Here is a 20,795-nt window from a genome sequence, read left to right as displayed (position 1 = left end):
ATCTTCACCAACGCTGGTCTCAACTTGCGAAAAATACTTCAGATACTCTCCTCTGTGCCTTTCTCTAAATCATAAATTTTGGCCTAATTTAGGATATGGCCCTAAAAGCCATTGTTAACCACGTGTGTATCACTTTCTTTCTGAGTATATGAATGGACTTATAAGTTATTGAAGAATGAAGAGATTCATTCTCTATCTACCAAGAGTTATGGTTTGGATGTTTATTTATTCATTTGCTCAGAAATGACGTGCTGCACACGTGGTTATCAATGGTTGTTAGGGCGTTATCATAAATTAAGCGGGAATTGATCTGAGTTATGACTGCTAACCATAGCCAGCAACGGGTGACTCTATACAGGGTTATATTGAAGATCAGTATTTGAAGTATCAAAGGATTTCTCTATAAAAAAAATAATTGTCCATATTTCATTGAATACAATACGTCCATTATCGGTTTGGTAGTATGAATACTCTAAGTCTTAATGTTTCGCATCTTAAATTCTACAAGTGTATGCCACGCCGGTTTCACTCAACACAATTAAAGTGGATTTGGAATACTGCAATGCTGATTACGAGTTCAAGCTAAATTACGGTTCACGTTACCAAATTTCCGCCTGTTGAATGTAAGTCTTGGCCGCTTCCTGGTCCATGTTGTGGGCTTTGTACAAATGTTCCCCCTAGCTTGTAGTTGTCGCTGCACAATTGATAAAGTATAGAGAAAAAGGATGAATAGATCAGAAAACGAACAGAGAAAGTGGAAGATGTGATGAACAGTGACGCAAAAATGGATTATACACGTTTCCTCCAAGATTTTTGTTTAATTAATCTGCATGAAAAAAACGTCTTTCAGCTCCATAATATTTCACAGGCATTACTCAAAAAGTTTTTCGTTCATGCTTGTAGACAGTGTTGTGAAAAACTCAATTTCTCACAACTCACGCTTGAGATTTTTCATGCGTGAGTTGTCAATCATGCAACTCAGCAGTCAAAAAATCATGGATGAGTTGGCTCATTTTTTTGACTCATTGTCTCGTATTTCCACAGTTAACTCACACACGGCAATAATTTCTTGTTAGTCTCTTAAAATTATTTTAATCCTTCCTAACGTAAACAACAACATTCAAGTTTCACGAGTTTTTGCCGGGTTTGCGACTGAATCATTTTTCACGGTTTGAGTTGATTGAGTTGATTTTGCATCAAAATCTCAAGCGTGAGATTTGCGAAGCAGATCTCTAATGAGTTTGCTCTCACGGGAGAGCGTATTGATTAAGATTCTGAGTGTGAGTCTATCAACACTGCTTATAGATTCCAAGAAGAATATCACTTTTGGAATTTATCTTGAGATTTAATTTCGCAATTCTTCAGGAATTTTTAAAAGAATTTCATGAAAATCATTTTTTTTCCAAATACAGCATTTACTACATTTACTACTATTATTTTCATACTTTCTGAATTTCATATAAAACCCTTCTCAGAATTTTCAGTGAAAACTTTTCACACAACTTCAGATAATACTCAGAAAATTTCTTCAGCTCATTTGGTGATTCTTTTAGTACTTTCTAAGTAATTCATCCAAGAATTTTGTTCAAGGTGCCTTCAATAATTCGACCTTTCTAAAGATAATCCCAGAAATTTAAACAGAGGTTTCAATTGGCAGTCCATTAATTTTAACTAATTTCGAAATGTCCGATTTTCCAAGAATTTTCTTAAGAGCCAGTTCGCGAGAACCGCAACCCCCTTTCCAAGGGAAGTTGTATTGATGTTCTCCGATCAGGCTGAAATTTTCAGGGATTGTTCTTCTATCTTCTATATAAAAGATGATGTTTTGCAAAATTTTAGATTTTTATATTAGGGGGAAGTGGGACAAAATGACCCCCAATGATTCCATGTCACTAAACATGCAAAATCACAAAAACTGATATAACTATAGTAAAAGTGCACGGATTATGTTGAAATTTGGCATGATTATTCTACGTTATATAAACTTTGAGATTGGCATGGTATATGGATTTTAAAGGTACTTCAAATCGAGAAAAATGAGTTTTTCATAAAAATATTAGTGATTTTCAAATCGATTTTTTTCTTACCAACCGAACTAGGTCAAAAAACTAAATATAACGTTTTGTAGGGTAACTCATGGGCTTTCATTTGAGGTGTAATCCAAATATGCCGTTTCAAAAACATTTCGAAAAAAAATTTTTTTAACGGGGGTAGTGTTTGAACTTGAGCCATTTTGCGAGTACCGCAACCGCCTTGTCTAGAGAGGTTGTATTGATGTTCTCCGATCGAGCTGAAATTTACAGGAGTTGTTTTCCTATGTAAAAGAAGATATTTCGCAAAATTTCAGATTTTTATATTAGGGAGAAGTGGTACAAAATAACCACTGATGATATATAAAATAATATATAAAAAAATATATATAAGAAAATACAAAATTAATTAAACTGCTATAATAGCGATAGTAGGGGCCCAGATAGCCGTAGCGGTAAACGCGCAGCTATTCAGCATGACCAAGCTGAGGGTCGTGGGTTCGAATCCCACCGGTCGAGGATCTTTTCGGGTTGGAAATTTTCTCGACATCCCAGGGCATAGAGTATCTTCGTACCTGCCACACGATATACATATGCAAAAATGATCAATTGGCATAGAAAGCTCTCAGTTAATAACTGTGGAAGTGCTCATAAGAACACTAAGCTGAGAAGCAGGTTTTGTCCTAGTTGGGACGTAACGCCAGAAAGAAGAAGAAGAATAGCGATAGTAAAAATGCACGAATTTGTATGAATTTTGGCATGTTTACTTTATGTTATATAAACTTTAAAATGATCATTTTGGATAAAAAATGTTTCAAATCGAGAAAAACCTGTTATTTTGTAAAATTAGTTTTTTTTTCAAAATCGACTTATTTTTGGTCAACCGAACTAGGTTGAAGTTTTGTAGGACAACTCAAGGGCTTTCATTCGCGGTGTACCGTGGTGAATCAAAATCCGGGCGGTATAAGCAGCGTATGGAGGCCTCTTGTCGGTAGTTGTAATACCGATTATATCATACCGTGTTGCCGCTGCCATATCTGAAAGAAATGTCACTTTCTTGCAAAAGTGATGATGTGGATAGCAATAAGTCATTGCACCAATGTTTCAATGTTTTCGTTAGCAGCTTCGGCGATTCAGTAGTAAGCGTTGTTTCTTCTCACGCTGTTTGGATGGGAATCAACTACCGCATTTTTTTTAATTTGGATAATGTTTGATGGGTTTGATTAGGAGGGTCACATGTATGTGTGTATGATGGTATGTTTTCTAGAGATCAATTTGTAAATAATTGAGTTTAGCTTAGTTTAGACTGACTGCACATATGGCTGCTATGAGACACTGTACTGTTTATATCTTGAATGGAATTTTGACTTTTACTAGTCTTGATGTTTGCAAATTTCTCGAAAGAGTAAAAGAGAGACGAAGATTGTTAAAAATTGCATGTTTCCACGGAAAATTGTGTATTTTTACAAAAAAAAAAACATATTTTTCAGTACAATCCGTTTAAACGTTACAGTAGTTCTTGTGATTTTGTGTGTTTCCGACACAAAAATAGTGGGGGTCATTTTGACCCACTTTTCCCTTATAAAAAGTGTAGTTCTGCCAAATGGGTTTCGTTTTGAATAGTGATGAACACATATTGTGTAAGCAATGTTTGTGATTTAGTTGTTTGAACAGACATGTTGATGGTTTAAACTGCAATCATTACTGATTGGTTCAATGAACGATGCACAGTATTGTTCTTATTACATATTACTCATGTGTTGATGATGTTCAAATTATTATTCCAGTTTTTTTTTTGAAAATTGTGTACTTACGGTTTCGAAACTTACAATTCCAATACAATGTCCGGATTCAAAAACATTGGGCTCCAACTCCGGACAGCCTCTTTTTACTATTTTAAACTATATTTACAGCATATTTTTTCAATGTGGTGTCACTAAACTTTTAAACTATAACTTTGTGTATTATTATGTTACAATCACTACTGCTGCGACAATTGCCTCCATCTAAGCACCCCTCGAACGCATAGATACCATTCATGCGAATGAGTGGGTGAAATGTCAAGTGGGGGAATGAGAATTGAAAAAATACCTTCTCATTGTTGATTGATCGATGTGAATGCAAAATCGTTTATTAAGTGAATTATAATTTATATATTATTACTATATACTTATTAAAATTGAATAATTACAAATAGCGCCCTGAATTACCCTATATTAAATTTAAAAATTTGAATTTGTTTCCCTAGTAAGAGACCAAATGTAAGAAAAATAAAATATGCTATACGATTATCTCTAACCAATCAATTTATACCTTTGAGCTGATCTCATCGGGGACATTGATGAGTTTGTTGAACAGACCTCCGAAAGGCCAATACGTCGAAATAACTATAAAAACAGCTATTTTTTCATTCAATATAGTTGTATAAACGTTGTCAATTTAGCATTTTATTGGTAAAGATTATCAGAGTGTCCGGATATTGGTACCGTCCGAATTTTGATTCACTACGGTACACCACGAATGAAAGCTCCTGAGTTTCCCTACAAAACTTCATATTTAGTTTTTTGACCTAGTTCGGTTGACAAAAATATAAGTCAATTTGAAAAAAAACTAATTTTATAAAAAAAAATAGATTTTTTTATCAATTTGAAACATTTTTCTAATCTAAATACCATGTTCATTTTGAAGTTCATATAACGTTAAGTAAACATGCCAAATTTCATGCAAATTCGTGCATTTTTACTATTGCTATTATAGCACTTTAATTGATTTTGTATGTTTTTATATATCAAATCATTAGTGGTTATTTTGTACCACTTCTCCCTAATATAAAAATCTGAAATTTTGCGGAATATATTCTTTTATATAGGAAAACAACTCCTGTAAATTTCAGCTCGATCGGAGAACATCAATACAACCTCTCTAGACAAGGCGGTTGCGGTACTCGCAAAATGGCTCAAGTTCAAACACTACCTTGTTAAAAAAATTTTTCGAAAATTTTTGAAACGGCATATTTGGATTACACCTCAAATGAAAGCCCATGAGTTACCCTACAAAACGTCATATTTAGTTTTTTGACCTAGTTCGGTTGGTAGAAAAAATTTGAGTGATTTGAAAATCACTAATTTTTTTATGAAAAATTTGTTTTTCTCGATTTGAAGTACCTTTAAAATTCATATACCATGCCAATCTCAAAGTTCATACAACGTATAGTAATCATGCCAAATTTCAACGTAATCCGTGCAGTTTTACTATAGTTATATCAGCTTTTGTAATTTTGCATGTTTAATGACATGGAATCATTGGGGGTCATTTTGTCCCACTTCCCCCTAATATAAAAATCTAAAATTTTGCAAAACATCATCTTTTATATAGTAGAACAATCCCTGAAAATTTCAGCCTGATCGAAGAACCTCAATACAAGAAGGGGTTGCGGCTCTCGCGAACTGGCTCTTAAGGTTTTCGTCTGAGACATCCTCAAAAATTCAATCAGTGAATTCTCCAGATATGTCTCCAGTGATTCCTTCCTAGTTTCTTCCATAATTGTCGTTCAGGATTTCTTTAGACATAGATCTGAAAACCTTTCATTTTAATTTTCATTTTGCAGCGTTTGGTGGGGCAATGAGAACGCAAGTCAGTCCAATACCGGGGGCAGGGATAGGTAATGGCCGTAATAGTCTATGCGGACCGCTTGAACACCATCGGGAAGGAGAGGAAGGGTTGGGGTAGGGTATATAGGGAATTAAATAAGACTTTTTTTTTGTATGGTATTCAGTTGGAGCTGCCTGACAGCTTAACTTGTCAAGGCTGATCCCTCGGTCTGGCTTTTGCCAAGTTTCCCCTCTACCAGGACCGAAAGTCAGACGGACTGGTGCCCACATGAACACAGTTTTTTATTAGTATTGTGACGTGGTAGTTTTTTTTTTTAAATACCCATATTCCCTTGCTTCTGAGAAAAGGAAGCATTGTAAAAATCAGCAGCTCCATCAGAATTTTTGAAATAGTAGTGTAGTAGTGTCATAACTAATAGTGTTTAGTCGAAATGGTTTAGAATACTTTGTCATTTAAGTGCTATTTTGATTACTCCTGTCTTTTACGTATGATTAGAATTTTAAATGTCAATTGTCCTAACAAAATTGGCTGTTTAGAAGTAGTTCTAGTTAATTTCGTTTTTTGTTGTTAAAAGTATTTATTGGTCATTACGTTCCTATATCCTTAAAGAAAAAGGTCACTTTCCTTGTCTGTTCAACAATTTCTCGAAACTAGCATGTGTTCCCTAATGATCGATCTCAGCGTCTTACTTTCAATAGTCAGTGAATATTTAAAAGTAAAGTTACCTTAGGCTTCTATTACAGTCTCCTACAAGATTCACTTTTCGGTGGCAAATGCAATGCTTCACAACGCCTACTTTCTACTTGTAAATTTTGCGAAAATGAAGCTGGAATTAGATTATTTATACCATTGTTACAAAAGAGGTATTCCTTTTTATGGTAATGTAAAAAACACATTAAAATAAGATTGTCGCCACTTATTTCTACTCAGTGAATCTATTAGTCATTTTCCTCAGAGTTATATTCCCTACGTCGTATATGATAACGATGTATCTAGCTAGCTAATAGTAAGAGTGGCTACGGATCATTCTGGTTAGCAAAAGGCAAACTGAACGTCACCAATAGTATTAATGTCCACTTTGAATAGATTAATTATTTGAAATGGGCAGCAATTCTATCGATGACGCAGAATGTCCGTTGGATCACATCCGAGATATTATTGCGTCTACTACTACTACTACTACTATCTGGTGTTACGTCCCAATTGGGACAAAGCCTGCTTCTCAGATTAGTGTTCTTTTATGAGCACTTCCACAGTTATTAACTGAGAGCTTTCTTTGCCGATTGACCATTTTTGCATGTGTATAATCGTGTGGCATGTACGAAGATACTCTTTGCCCTGGGAATCGAGAAAATTTCCTTTACGAAAAGATCCTCGACCAGCGGGATTCGAACCCACGACCAGGGCTGTGCATTTTCGAAAGCATTTTGTGAAACACGAAGGCTTGGTTGTGTCGTCTCGATGGTGACGAACAACTGCGTCGCTTCGTTTTTCGTTCCACACTCATTCGTTTCGTTATCCGAATTGAAAGCAACGAACAAGAAAGGTGAAACGAAAGAGTAAGAATTTCGTTTCATTTAATTTCATTGAAATCTATTAAAATGTTTCAAATTCCATTTTACCTATTTTTTGCAGTGTAATTATGTAACTTGTTGAGTAATTAATTAAGATAGAGATACTATACGGGCCACCACGTCGTTCATTTGAATTAATCAGCTCCTAAAGTTAGAGACTACCGATTGAAAGACCAGCTCGCTGCGGTGAGGCTCCGATTTATGACGCGCGACGCATAAGCAGCACGAAAGAGATGAGAGACTACGCTTGCTGCGATGAAAGGAAAGGTTTGTCGGATTGAAACGAAACAGTAGAGTTTCAACTGAAAGACAAGCTTGAGTCAGTCAGTTGGGGACTGAAAATGCTTTCAATGAAATGAAAATGTACGGCCCTGCCCACGACCCTCAGCATGGTCATGCTGAATAGCTGCGCGTTTACCGCTACGGCTATGTGGGCCCCATTGCGTCTATGCCATATGAATTATGACGCGGCTTTAAGCAAAAAATGCCAAAATATGATACCACCACTACAGATTACGCCTTTGGTTTCCATCATATGGGCTAATGGATTATGCCCTCCCATCGCGGCAAAGCCGCATAACCAAGGGGAGGGCATAAATATAGGGAATTAAATAAGACTTGACACAATAATACGATTAATGCTGCAAAATGTAAATGTGCTGGTAGCAACTTAATTTGAGTTTTGAAATTTGATTTGCTTATTCAAATTTGAAATAGACTGGCAATTCTACAAGCTAGGAAGAATGAGCTGATCGTTTTTCATAAATTTTATAAACAACAAAATAATAACAATGAGAGTGATGCTGAGGGCTGCTCTTACGATGCTCTAGAAGTATTTGATAATGGATGAACATTACTGTAAAGAACGTGATTCAATCGATTATGACGACTTTACAAACTTTATCTGTTTTTATCATGTGCTTATATAAAATTTTAATTGAATGCACTAACTGACAGTACTGATTTATATAAAGATATTTGATATTATTATTTTATTTATTTGTGTGATTCTGGAGTTAATAATGAAGAATTGTAACTTACTCTTGATGATAATACTTCTCTGACCAGTATTGTCATATTTTTAAGCACCCTTTTCGAAGCTATTCTGTCCAGTTTTCCATGTACTGCTAACAATCCTGAAATTATTATTATTGTGCATGCTCATGCATTATGTTAGTAATGATCATAAGCATGCAACAGATAAGAAAATGAGAAAGAGAAAATATAGGGACAGTGATTAGTAATGAGTTGATTATGTGATGTTGTTAGAGAATCAAATAATGCAACAGTACTAATGAGTAGCTTCAAAAGAATGATTTCACAGCATAGCAGAGCCTTTCGGATCATAAGACCGATGTATAAAAATAATTTGTTTCGAAATTGTCCGCGTGGTCTTCTAGTGCCCCTGTTAGATAAGAATCAGCCATAGACATACACACCGAATGCTCGCCATGACCCTATGACCAACATTTGTATATGTATAGGCTTAGCTGATGTGACTTTTCTAATAGGTAGTTGCTTTGAAATTCACACAATATCTAATCAAAACTACTAACAACAGCGATCTATAATCAAAACTCATCGCTTCCTGGAAAATATAATCCCAAGCCCAGGGAAGTAAGATTCCCAGGAATCTTTTTTTAAACAATATAGGAGCCGGATCCTATTCTTGGCACTTCAAAACCCACCGCCGAAATTCAGGACTTCACTTCGGCGGTGGGTTTTTTGAAAGCTACTGAACTCATATTAGGCCACAATGTGCATCGTACTGAAGTGCTTCTTATTGCAAAGTTTCAGACGATTCGGCCGAGAAAAACCCCCCATGCCAAAGTGAATCATGAAAGTGCCCAAGTACCTCTGCACCCTATGAGTTGTTCCTTTGTACTTTTACCTTCCGGTTGACCATCGCTAGACGCACCGCGCTAATGCTATGTACAAAAAGCGAGGTTTTTTTTACTTGTTTTGTACAACAGAACTGTTGCGCAAGCAGACGGACGGATTAACAGACAGAACGGTTTCCGATTTCGTAACAATTTATTCACGAAGCGTTATAAAATCCCTTTGCGGAATAGAGACAACCAAAAAATATTTCACAATTAATTTCAAATTTTGGCATTAATTACGCTAATTCAGCCCACTGTGGGTTCAGTACTTAATAGCTAATATGTTGTGTTTGGGATACATAGGAATTCGTTTTTGTGTCGTTGCATGCATAATCCGTATAATAATTAGTTACTCACGTTTAGTGTTCTTCTGTTGGTACTTTCGTCCGTACTAGCTACAACATCCGTACTATTAGTTTAATGATTTATGTCGCAATTGCTGTGCTGTGTGTTTTAGTTTACGTACAGTTTAAGTATGATAACAAATTAAACACTCGGCCTAGCCGTAAATAACGTTATCTGCTGATCAACTTTCCACTTTGTTTTGTCTACTCACGATAGCTGACCAGGGTCGGCGCTTACTGTTGATTGACTGCATTGACTGTCGGTGCATCGCGTCCCATTAGGGTGCGACAGAACAACTAATGAAATGTTAAAGCCATTTTCTTATGAACCCTTAGATACATTTCCGCACAAGTCATTGAGAATTCCTTTATGAAATTTTTGAATATGTTCTGCTGGAATTTTGGGATGTTCATGGAAGAATTCATGCAAAAATTCTTAACGTTCCTTAAGAACAAACTGTTTCTGGAACAGGAATCTGAAAAGGAATCTTTGGACCATTGATTTATTTATAATTATTTGGAACAATTTATTCAATTAATTCAAATAAATTCCTGGTAGAATATGTGGAAATATCTTTATTATAATATAACTAATAGTTTTGCTCTCATAATTCTTGTCGAAACCTGAAGATTATTGTAAGGACAATCACAGAGAAACCAGCTGAAGTTCCTAAAAAAATCTTCCAGAAATTTTTCGATGATGGTTTAAGTTTTCCAGGAATTTAACCAGTTGTTGCGATATCAACACTGAGTTTTTGTGTCAGATTAAAGGCTTGATATTTCCAATGAGCAATAGCAATTTCTTCTGTCGATTTCTCTCGAACTTCCTTCAAGATTCCCCCTTCTTTAAGAATTCAAGCAGTAATTTCTCCAGAGATGCATTCGAAGATTTCCTAAAAAAAATGTAATTCATGATTTTTTTTAGCATTCCAAACAGGAATTTCAATAAGGATAGTGTTCCGCAATCTGCGAACGCGCCACCGCTACCAACGAGCCCCCATCGGGACTCGCCGCCAATGGTACAAAACGACACATTCTGCGTAGTAGGTATTAACATGGTAAACATCAAACGAGATAATAGACGAGAGAAATGAATGAGAAGTAACGAATGCAAACCAAAATAAACAAATCGATTGGAGGTGCTTTTGGAACAGTGAATTAGTAAATCGCCATACGAAATCAATTGGATTATTTTGATAGAACCATCGAATAGTGTTAGATTTTGGCTAGAACACGTACACAGTGAGCTTAAAACTAGGAGGTGGTGTAGGTAAGGTTCGGCAGGTGAAATGAATTAGCGAACCTGAATTCGAAACTTATACTTAACAATATGTAACTAACCTACATCACAGATCGCAGTATCACAGAGGGCGAGTTCGAAGCAACAAATTAATACTTCAGGCAATATCGAATCAAGGTAAATCGTGAATGAATTAAGATGTACCCGAAATAGAAGAAACATAATCGATGATACATTACATTCAGAAATAACAACTACCGTACGGTACCGCTTTCCGGATTTCATCAGGAATTCCTCCAGGAACCCCTCTAGGAGTTCCATCAGGAATTCCTCCAGAAGATCGTACAGGAACTGCTCCAGGAGTTCCTCAGGGAACTCCCACAGGAACTCCTTCAAGTACCTCTCCGGAAATTTCTTGGAGGAATTCGTGAAGGAACTCCTGGAGGAATTTCTGAACAAACACATGGAACAATTTCTGAAGGAACTCCTATAGGCATTCCTGGAGAAATTCCTGAAGGAACTCCTGGACGAATTCCTGAGGGAACTTCTGGTGGAATTCTTGAATACACTTTTGGAGGAATTTCTGAAGCAACTCCTGTAGCAATTCCTGTACGATCTCCTGGAGGAATTCATGAAAGAACTTCTGGAGGAATTTCTGAAGAAACTCCTGGAAGCATCCCTGACGGAACTTCTGGAGGAATTCCTAAAGGAAGTCCTAAAGGAATTCCTGAAGGAACTCCTGGAAGAATTCCTGAAGGAACTCCTGGAGGAATTCCTGAAGGAACTCCTGGAAGAATTCCTGGAGCAAGTCCTGGAGGAACTCGTCGAGGAACTCTTGGAAGCATTCCTGAAAGAATTCCTTGATGAAGGAATTCCTGGAGGAATTCCTGAAATTCCTGGGGGAACTCCAGGAGGAATTCCTAAATCAAAACCTGGAGGAATTCCTGCAGGAACTCCAGGAGGAATTCCTGAAGGAGCTCCTGGGATAATTTCTTAGGAAAATCCTGGAGGAACTCTTGGAAGCATCCCTGAAAGAATTCTTTAAGGAACTCCTAGAGCAATTCCTGAGGGAACTTCTGGAGGAATTACTGAAGGAAAACCTGGAGGAATTCTTGAAGGAACTCCGGGAGGAATTCCTGAAAGAACTCCTGGAGTAATTCCTTAAGGAACTCCTGGAGGAACTCTTGGAGGCATCCCTGAGCCAGTTAATCAATGATACATTACATTCAGAAATAACAACTACCGTACGGTACCGCTTTCCGGATTTCATCAGGAATTCCTCCAGGAACCCCTCTAGGAGTTCCATCAGGAATTCCTCCAGAAGATCGTACAGGAACTGCTCCAGGAGTTCCTCAGGGAACTCCCACAGGAACTCCTTCAAGTATCTCTCCGGAAATTTCTTGGAGGAATTCGTGAAGGAACTCCTGGAGGAATTTCTGAACAAACACATGGAACAATTCCTGAAGGAACTCCTGGACGAATTCCTGAGGGAACTTCTGGTGGAATTCTTGAATACACTTTTGGAGGAATTTCTGAAGCAACTCCTGTAGCAATTCCTGTACGATCTCCTGGAGGAATTCATGAAAGAACTTCTGGAGGAATTTCTGAAGAAACTCCTGGAAGCATCCCTGACGGAACTTCTGGAGGAATTCCTAAAGGAACTCCTAAAGGAATTCCTGAAGGAACTCCTGGAGGAATTCCTGAAGGAACTCCTGGAGGAATTCCTGAAGGAACTCCTGGAGGAATTCCTGAAGGAACTCCTGGAAGAATTCCTGGAGCAAGTCCTGGAGGAACTCCTCGAGGAACTCTTGGAAGCATTCCTGAAAGAATTCCTTGATGAAGGAATTCCTGGAGGAATTCCTGAAATTCCTGGGGGAACTCCAGGAGGAATTCCTAAATCAAAACCTGGAGGAATTCCTGCAGGAACTCCAGGAGGAATTCCTGAAGGAGCTCCTGGGGTAATTTCTTAGGAAAATCCTGGAGGAACTCTTGGAAGCATCCCTGAAAGAATTCTTTAAGGAACTCCTAGAGCAATTCCTGAGGGAACTTCTGGAGGAATTACTGAAGGAAAACCTGGAGGAATTCTTGAAGGAACTCCGGGAGGAATTCCTGCAAGAACTCCTGGAGTAATTCCTTAAGGAACTCCTGGAGGAACTCTTGGAGGCATCCCTGAGCCAGTTGAATCAGAATTTTGCCACTAGACGGCGCTGGTGAGCATGAAACTTTTGTTTTGCAGATATCTCAGAAGCAGAATCGCTTAGAAAGATAGCGTCTTCGGAAAGGTGTTTCGGTGGCTCAAGTGGCATTATTTGAGCCTAGAAATAGTATAGTTAGGCACCACATAACACAAAAGCTCTTTATCTGAAACCTTCAAGTAGACATGTTGTCACGATGAGAGGGGTTCCAATAAATTGGTCAGATGAAGCTAAGTATCTAGGGCTCATGCTAGATAAGAATTTAACTTTCAAAAATCAAATTGAGGGTTTTCAAGCCAAATGTAATAAATATGTAAAACCCCCTTATTAATAGAAAATCAAAACTTGGTCTTAAGAACAAGCTATTGATATTCAAACAAATTTTCAGGCCAGCTATGTTGTATGCTGTACCAATATGGACTAGCTGTTGTAATACCAGGAAGAAAGATCTGCAGAGAATTCAAAATAAAATTTTGAAAATGATTCTGATGCTTCCTCCCTGGTATAATGCCAATGAGTTACATAGAATATCCAATGTTGAAACATTAGAACAAATGTCAAATATAATAATTAATAATTTCAGGCATTTGTTACAATTTTCTATTGCCACGATTAATGCGTTATATATTTAGGTTAAGTTAGGTAAAGTAAATTGAAAGCGTTTTTTTTTCTCTTATAAGCAGGTGAAATCAACTCACCTGTAAAAAATCTGAACTGCTACGGCAAATTAAATGTAATATGTTGTTAACCAAATATTAATAAAATCTTAAATTTGTTTTACCAAATTAGGATGATACTGTTGTCTAACACAGAACACGTAAATATAAGAAATGAATGTAACGTTTGGAATGATACTAATAAAGAAATTGAAAAAAAGAAAAGAAATCTGGTAGATCTGCTAGAGTAAAAATTGTAAAAATCTGTGGATGAATTGGTGGAAAAATATCTACAGGAAATCCCGGGCAATCTGGAGAAATTCCTCTAAGCATACCTTGAAAAGTCGCTGGATGAATTTCTGGGATATTGTGGAAGGATCTCTAAAGGAATTTCTGGAAGAATTTTTCAAGAACTCTCTGGATAAATCACCAGACTTGCGACATAATTTATGAGAGGAAATTCTTGTAAACCCTGTGGAAAAGTAACATTTTTCTGGAATTTCTAGAATGTTGCTCCAGTATTCATTGCAAGCATAATAAGGCAAATAAGTGATTTTAGTTAAAATAAAAACTTTAGAAATCTTTCATAAAGAGTTATGACTTGCATTAAAATAGTTACCAAGTCTCTAAAAATAGACCTATTACTATTCATCTTCGTATCAAAGCAGTTAGTTTGGTTAGTTTTTTGTCCATCAGCCATCGGACATTGCAAACTTTGGTATTTTTAAATTGAAGATGGACTAAGGACTCGTAACAATCAGCGGATCAAATAGAGGTCAGTTAAGTAAAAGCTGGATAAATAATAAACTAAACTTACCGATACCCATTCTGGCACAACGCGCAGCGCACCTTCTGTCCGGTGTGCTTCATCATGTGCAACCGTAGATGACTGGGCCGGCTGAACGACTTGTCGCACAATTCGCACTTGTGCTTCTGGAAGTTCTCCTGGTGGCTTTTCATGTGCCGCTGCAGAGTTTTTCGCCAGCCCATCACCTTTCCACAAATCGGACAGGCAAACGTTCTTCCCTCGTGGACCGACTCCATGTGGGCATGGAGGGCCACCTTGCGGTTGAAGGTTCGGCCACAAACGGTGCACCGGATGTCCCCCTGCTCGTCGTTCGGTTTCAGTTCCCGTTTGGAAGGTTTCTTTGGCTTGCTGAACACGCCAAGCTCATCCAGCGGATCCTCGCGTTTCATTTCGTGGAACTCCATGCCTCCATCTTCGAGCTCATCCGGTTCGGGAGATTGTATTTCCTCCTTCAAAGAGACAATGGCTTCCGGCATTTCAAACGTGTAATCTGCCTCATCGGATTCCTCTTCGTTGTCCAACGAATCCTCGATCTGCTGTGAGGTTCCGAAGAATATCTTCTGCAGCTTTTCCTGAGCTTGTTCGCAGTTCTTGATGAAAATGGTGGTCATTTTCAGAGTCTGGTGGCATGGATCACAGACTCCACTGGGGAAACCTTCCAGGAAGCGACCACGTCCAAGACATAGTTGCAGCAAATCTTCCGATTCGATCAAATCTTCCAGGTGATTCTTGAGTGGGGTTTTCTGCTTCTTACCACAGAAGCGACAGTAAATGAGAACTAAATGGCCACTGTCTGCCGATTGTGGCAGGTGCAGTTTGTAATTCTCATGAACCGCAGATATCGTGAATGATCCGGGCAGATTAATAGATGGCACAACGTTGTTCAGCAACCGCATCTCGGTTTGGCTTTTGTCCAGCTGATCGTCGCGGAAGTGCAGGATGCAAATCGAATGGTCCCGCCGCGGATCGGAAGCTTCCACCACTTCGTCGTACCAAGATGTTGTGGTCCACCATTGGGCCAGGCTAGAGTATTTGCTGATGCTGAACAGAGTGGTGTTCCGGAACTGGGAGCGGCATCCGGGAATGGAGCAGCACCTGGACATGGCGGTGGTCGAAATCTGGCGGGAATGGAAAAGGTTGTAACGGAAACTGATAGAACTAATGATACTTTCTTACTTGTAAACGGATTTGAGAATAGTTTTGAAATAGTTCCAATTCAAATTCCCAGAATTCAGATGTGGAGAACAAAACCAAACAACGCTACTCGGGTCTTGGAACTGTTTTGATCGTTTGACGAAGCCGTTCGTTCCGCCGAGGTATATCATTACGTCTCACTTGGAACACAACCTGCTTATAAGCGTACCCGGAGTTCGACACATCACAATTTAAGGTCAAAAATCATATTAAACTACATTATGCAACACTAAGTCTTGTGCGTGGAATTGTATATCAATATACCCAGTCCTTCAATTATTATATTTCAAGCGTTCTGCATTCGAACCCACCCACCTTCGACATTGGCTTCTTTTTGTGCCGAGCCACCGAGCCGCCGGGTTGAGAGAGACTCCTAACAGCTGTCAGCGACATCGAGCGGGATTGGCGATGTTGCCCTAGGAACTCCTGGTATAAAATATTTTATAGCGCAGTACAAGTTTTACTGAAATGAGGCCTTTTCATATGACAGATCCATCTATGCATTTGTTTACATTAAAGAAACTATAAGCAAAGAAGCGAAATGTTCCAATTGGAATTCCAAGTTTACTGTCAATGCCATTCCAATCGAGCAGGAGACTTGTCAAACACATTTTCATACAAGCTGAAAACGGCTCACACAAAAATGTCATCGCCCACGAAAATTTTGCTTCTTCTGAAGTAGCATATTTTCTGAATACTTGAGTGTCGGTTGCAATTTTCATGCTTTGCATAAAGAATGCTCTACTCATTACATTGGTTTTCCACACATTCAGTCAATTTTTCATTCGTTACCCAAACCTGTGAAAACTCAACACATAAAACTTGTGACTCACTTTTAGCGTGGGATTTAACATTGGCAGTGCTGCGTAATAGATTTGGCATAGTTGTTAGCTGATTTATTTTGAATATGATCAGATTTCGTCTCTTTATAATTTAGACTCTTTAGTTTACATCTGTGGAGGACCGGTGCTAACACGGGCCTGTCATTTTCATAGAAGAAATGTCAAAGTGCTGCCCGATCAGCTGATTTGAGACGTCATTTTTATAGACCTACATGAGTACACCCTATTCTGTTTTTGCACGGATATTTTTTACACGGCGGTGCAAAAAAAGTTTCCATATATTTTTTTCGCCAAAACCTTATTTTTGCATGAAACGTTGAAAAATGGTGTTACTTTTTTTGCACGGTTTTGAACTGAAAACTTTTTTTGCACGGTACGCATCCCCCGTGCAAAAACAGAATTGGGTGTATTTGTACGTGCTATAAATTCTTTTGTTTTTTTTTTTTACTTTTACTGTGCGCCGTGTGTTAGTGCTGTCTCGCTCTCTCCTGCGGATAACTTGAAAACAGAGCGCACAGTAAGTCAAACGTTTTATAGCATGCATGAGCCTCTGTACGGCACAATTCTTTTGTTCTCATGACTTTTACTGTGCGCCGTGTGTTGGTGCTGTCTCGCTCTCTCTAACGGGCAACTTGAAACGTTTTATGGCATGCATAGGCTCATAGGCTCATAATGAGCTCCTGCATGAGCCGAGGGGGCTGCGAACTAAACCCCTTAATATTTTCAAGCAAATCTTGAGACATGTTTCTTGTGAAGAATTGGATTTGTTGTATTACCCAAGTAACCACAAGCATTATACCATTGCATTAATAGACCATTTCCGTGAAAAAATTTTATTGGCTTATATGCTTCCTGTCAATTTACTGAACAAACTTTCCTAAGGAACCGATATGTTTTGGAGCCTTTAACTGTACGAAAACAATGAAAAACTTGCGGCACGTTAGTTCACCCCTCGGTCCCCTACAATTTGTTTCACCTCGAAAAAATGCAGACCCCTTTTTCCCCTATGGTGTTGCCACCACGTTGTGGTGAATTTACGATCAGCTGGCATGACCAGATGATTTTTGTTTATGTTTTCATTCATCATAATGGGCTCCGTTGCGGTTTCGCTCCCTCCTTCCTTCACGGCTCCTGAAGTCTCCGTAATCACCGCGGAAACCACCTTCACCGCTTCGGCCGGTTATGACCGCACCCGGCGAACACTACACGGTTCTGTAACGCAAGGATTGTAGTCGACAGATGCCTGATCTCTCTGCTTTGTGCCGACGAGGATTGAAGGGATTGAATATGCCGGAAGATTCCCGCCTAGAGGCAGCAACATCCGCTCAAAATTTCCTTGCGCGGCTGTTGCTGCATCAAGGCGGAAATCTTCCGGATCAACAGCCAACAGATAGATTAAGGTATTTGTCGGCATGAATAGTAAAAAAATAGCCTCTAATAGAACTAGCGGTACCGTAACTGCTGGGTGGATGAGAGATTTGTTGTTAGGGGGTGGTTTTGAATTTTGAATCTGTGGAGGAAAATAAATTTTCCTGAAATTTTCGGGTTGGAGTTGGAACTGTGATTCAGAACGGGTTGCGCCAGTTCCAACCTGGTTTAAAAACGTTTGTATGCGTAGTTTCGGTGGCGCTCCTGTTTGGGGCGCCCTGACCAGGATCACGGTCAGTTTGAGCGCGCACCTGATTTGACGTTTGCAAATGTAAACAAGCATCCCAATGCAGGGGTGGAATCGAAAAACCGTTGAAAAATCACCACGCTGATACCCATAGGGTTGAACAAACTGTGCCGCATCTCGAATTATTTTTCAAAATGTGGTGAGTATTCATGTTTTCTAAAATTTGTAAGAAAATCGGGAGTGCATATAAACAAAATCTGAAAGCGTTAATATTCATTAAAAATGATTGTCTTTCGAAGAAAAATACAAAAACTGGGAGTTAGATCTGACGGAAATGGTCTATTTGGTCGAAAGTCAACATTTTTTTGCATTAATAATGTTATCATGCATTTATTCAATAACTGTCAAGCAATGATGCATTTGATTAACATTGTAAATGCTTTGTAGCATTATTTTAATATAGCATTATGCTAAGCGTTCAGAGTGAATATACAGTTATGCTGTCATTCAAGATAACATAACCTCATTAAACGCACTCGAATCTGTAACACTCGCTCATTACGTTTTGGGATATGGAAGAATAATTAAAAGACTTTCTCATCTCACTTTCTCCCCCATTTCATGATCTAAGGATATATGTATTCATTCAAAATTGTTGTATTTTATCTATGAGACTCTTTTATTCATAAGGAGCGAGAGGAAATGTCGATCAATTTCTCTCCCCCGAAATCTGTTTAATGCACTAGGGCTTTGTTTTGTGGGTTAAGTTCTGTTATTTCCTCTACGAGAAAGAATGGAGATCAAATTCTTTCTATTGATGTTTCATTTGGTGAGGAAAGGAAATCAATCGCCGAAGAGAATTCTTTCTATTCGTAATAACTGGGCGAATGATAATGTTAACACACACAGTGGCTTCGTTTATAAGCAACTTTTATCCTACCTTATTATATCAGCAGCTTTAGCACAGGACACCAACGCGCTGGATGCCTGGCACACCATCATCCTAGTTGTGGGATCGAAACCTGATTCCAACAAAAAAAAATCATTAAGCTGGTAAAGAAAACCATTGAAAGGTAGTCAATGGATTCATTGTTTTGTTTATTTTTAACGCAAGCCCTAAACATACAATATTTTAAGCTAATATACATCATGAACCCTAAATATACAAACATAAATGCTGTAGTAGGGCTTGTGCATTAAAACTGCTTTACCAAGTATTGCATTAATTTGGTTGTTGTGGGGCCCTTTCCCACTTTAATTATGCTTTATAAAGCTCTTAAAGATTATGTCCCTTTAAAACAAAATCTGATAGCATACTATAGAGCAAACATAAAGTATTCAAATATAGCTTCGTGGTTACTTGGGTAGTCCCTCAAAAGTCACTTTAAATTCTTGTATGCGTTCTAGCTCACATGACTTTCTCAAAGTGTGTTTATAAATATCTTGAAATTGGCTAATGAGCCTATGCATGCTATAAAACGTTTGACTTTTACTGTGCGCCCTGTTTTCAAATCTCCCGTAAGAGAGAGCGAGACAGCACCAACACACGGCGCACAGTAAAAGTCAAAAGAACAAAAGAATTCATGGCACGTACAGAGGCTCATAGCCGGTCTGCGAGAAGTGCGTGGATATCAAGGTGGATATATACCGTTTTTATGTTATTGTGCCTGTGAATTACACTGCGGTGTCCGTTTGAAGGTTGTCGAAGGAACGCACTATCCCCTCAATCAACAAGGTGGGCTAATATGATATGAACTCGATTCCTAACATCATACCGAATAACATCGAAAGCAAAGCTAAGTATGCAGTTCAGCTCAAGAAAAGTAAACATTTTTGTTCAATAAATGGTCAAGAAATATTCTACAGTGAGCTCCATTTGAATTGACATTTCTTTTCAACAGCGTACTGCGATAAAAGAAAAATGCTTTTCTTGAGCATTTCTTGCAAAAAATTTCCCACGCATCGAGATAGGCGATTACTTTTCTGCTGCAGTGCATACTTCCCATTACAATTTTGGCCAAATTCCTATTTTCGCGTAAAACAACTGTTTCTTTTTTTCTATGTAGCTTGGCTGAAAGAAGTAAACAAAACAAGTTAAGAAAGCATCTTTACTTTTAAAGGAGTTAAAATTATTTTGCTACTGTTGTCACGAATAGGAATATGTAGCCAAAACTTCGTCACGCTAGAAACTGGTATTCATTTTATGTGACACAAAAACTATCAACTGTTGAAAAAACGTTTACTTGGTCTTTTAGTTGCGCAAGTTTTGCAGAACATTGGTGAAATATATTTTTAACTAACATACGGTCAGAAACTATCTGATTCAGCTAATGTGTTGGACTTATCCAGCTTTTTACGAGCGCTAATGACTGCCGCAATCAGCCTCGCTTTCTGGTAGGGATTAAACGATTTGATATTTAGCTTGGGACCGTTCAATAGAAAACGACCCAAGCCAAACGTCAAGTCGACATGTCGCGTTTTTAAAAACCTGGATTACCTGCATCAAATTTCAGAAGCTTTGTGTGAAATATTTTAAGTGTGCATCTTGAAAATGGTTTCCTGCGAGACAACCAAACAAACAACGGTTAGCACTGGTAGAAAAATTTGTGTTAAAAATTGAATGAGCAAATTGTTCGAGACCGCACCCCGAAGAGCGAAAGAAAGAGCACTTCGCCGTGAATTGCCTAATTGGTTGAACTATTTTTTTTTTGCTTTTAAAATTTGTTTCTCTGCGTGTGGGATGCAACGTTGCAACAAGCCTTTATAGAGCTCTGCACTGTTTCGATTTTGTATGAGACTTTG

The 20,795-nt window shown here is 38.2% G+C and overlaps 1 protein-coding gene across 1 annotated transcript; it reads right to left on the bottom strand.

Moving 5' to 3' along the window:
• Window positions 1-424: 424 nt before the first annotated feature.
• Window positions 425-15,774, bottom strand: LOC5572743 (zinc finger protein 91). The gene is made up of 3 exons (XM_021856415.1): window positions 15,519-15,774; window positions 14,352-15,460; window positions 425-694 (listed from the first exon to the last, which is right to left on the bottom strand). The coding sequence occupies exons 2-3, from the start codon at window positions 15,443-15,445 to the stop codon at window positions 595-597; spliced, it is 1,194 nt and encodes a 397-aa protein (XP_021712107.1). The 5' UTR covers window positions 15,446-15,460; window positions 15,519-15,774; the 3' UTR covers window positions 425-594.
• Window positions 15,775-20,795: the final 5,021 nt, after the last annotated feature.

Source organism: Aedes aegypti, chromosome 1 (assembly GCF_002204515.2).
Source record: "Aedes aegypti strain LVP_AGWG chromosome 1, AaegL5.0 Primary Assembly, whole genome shotgun sequence".
Taxonomy (NCBI): domain Eukaryota; kingdom Metazoa; phylum Arthropoda; class Insecta; order Diptera; family Culicidae; genus Aedes; species Aedes aegypti.
The sequence above is the reverse complement of the archived record's forward strand: the minus strand, read 5'-3'. Positions and strand labels throughout refer to the sequence as shown.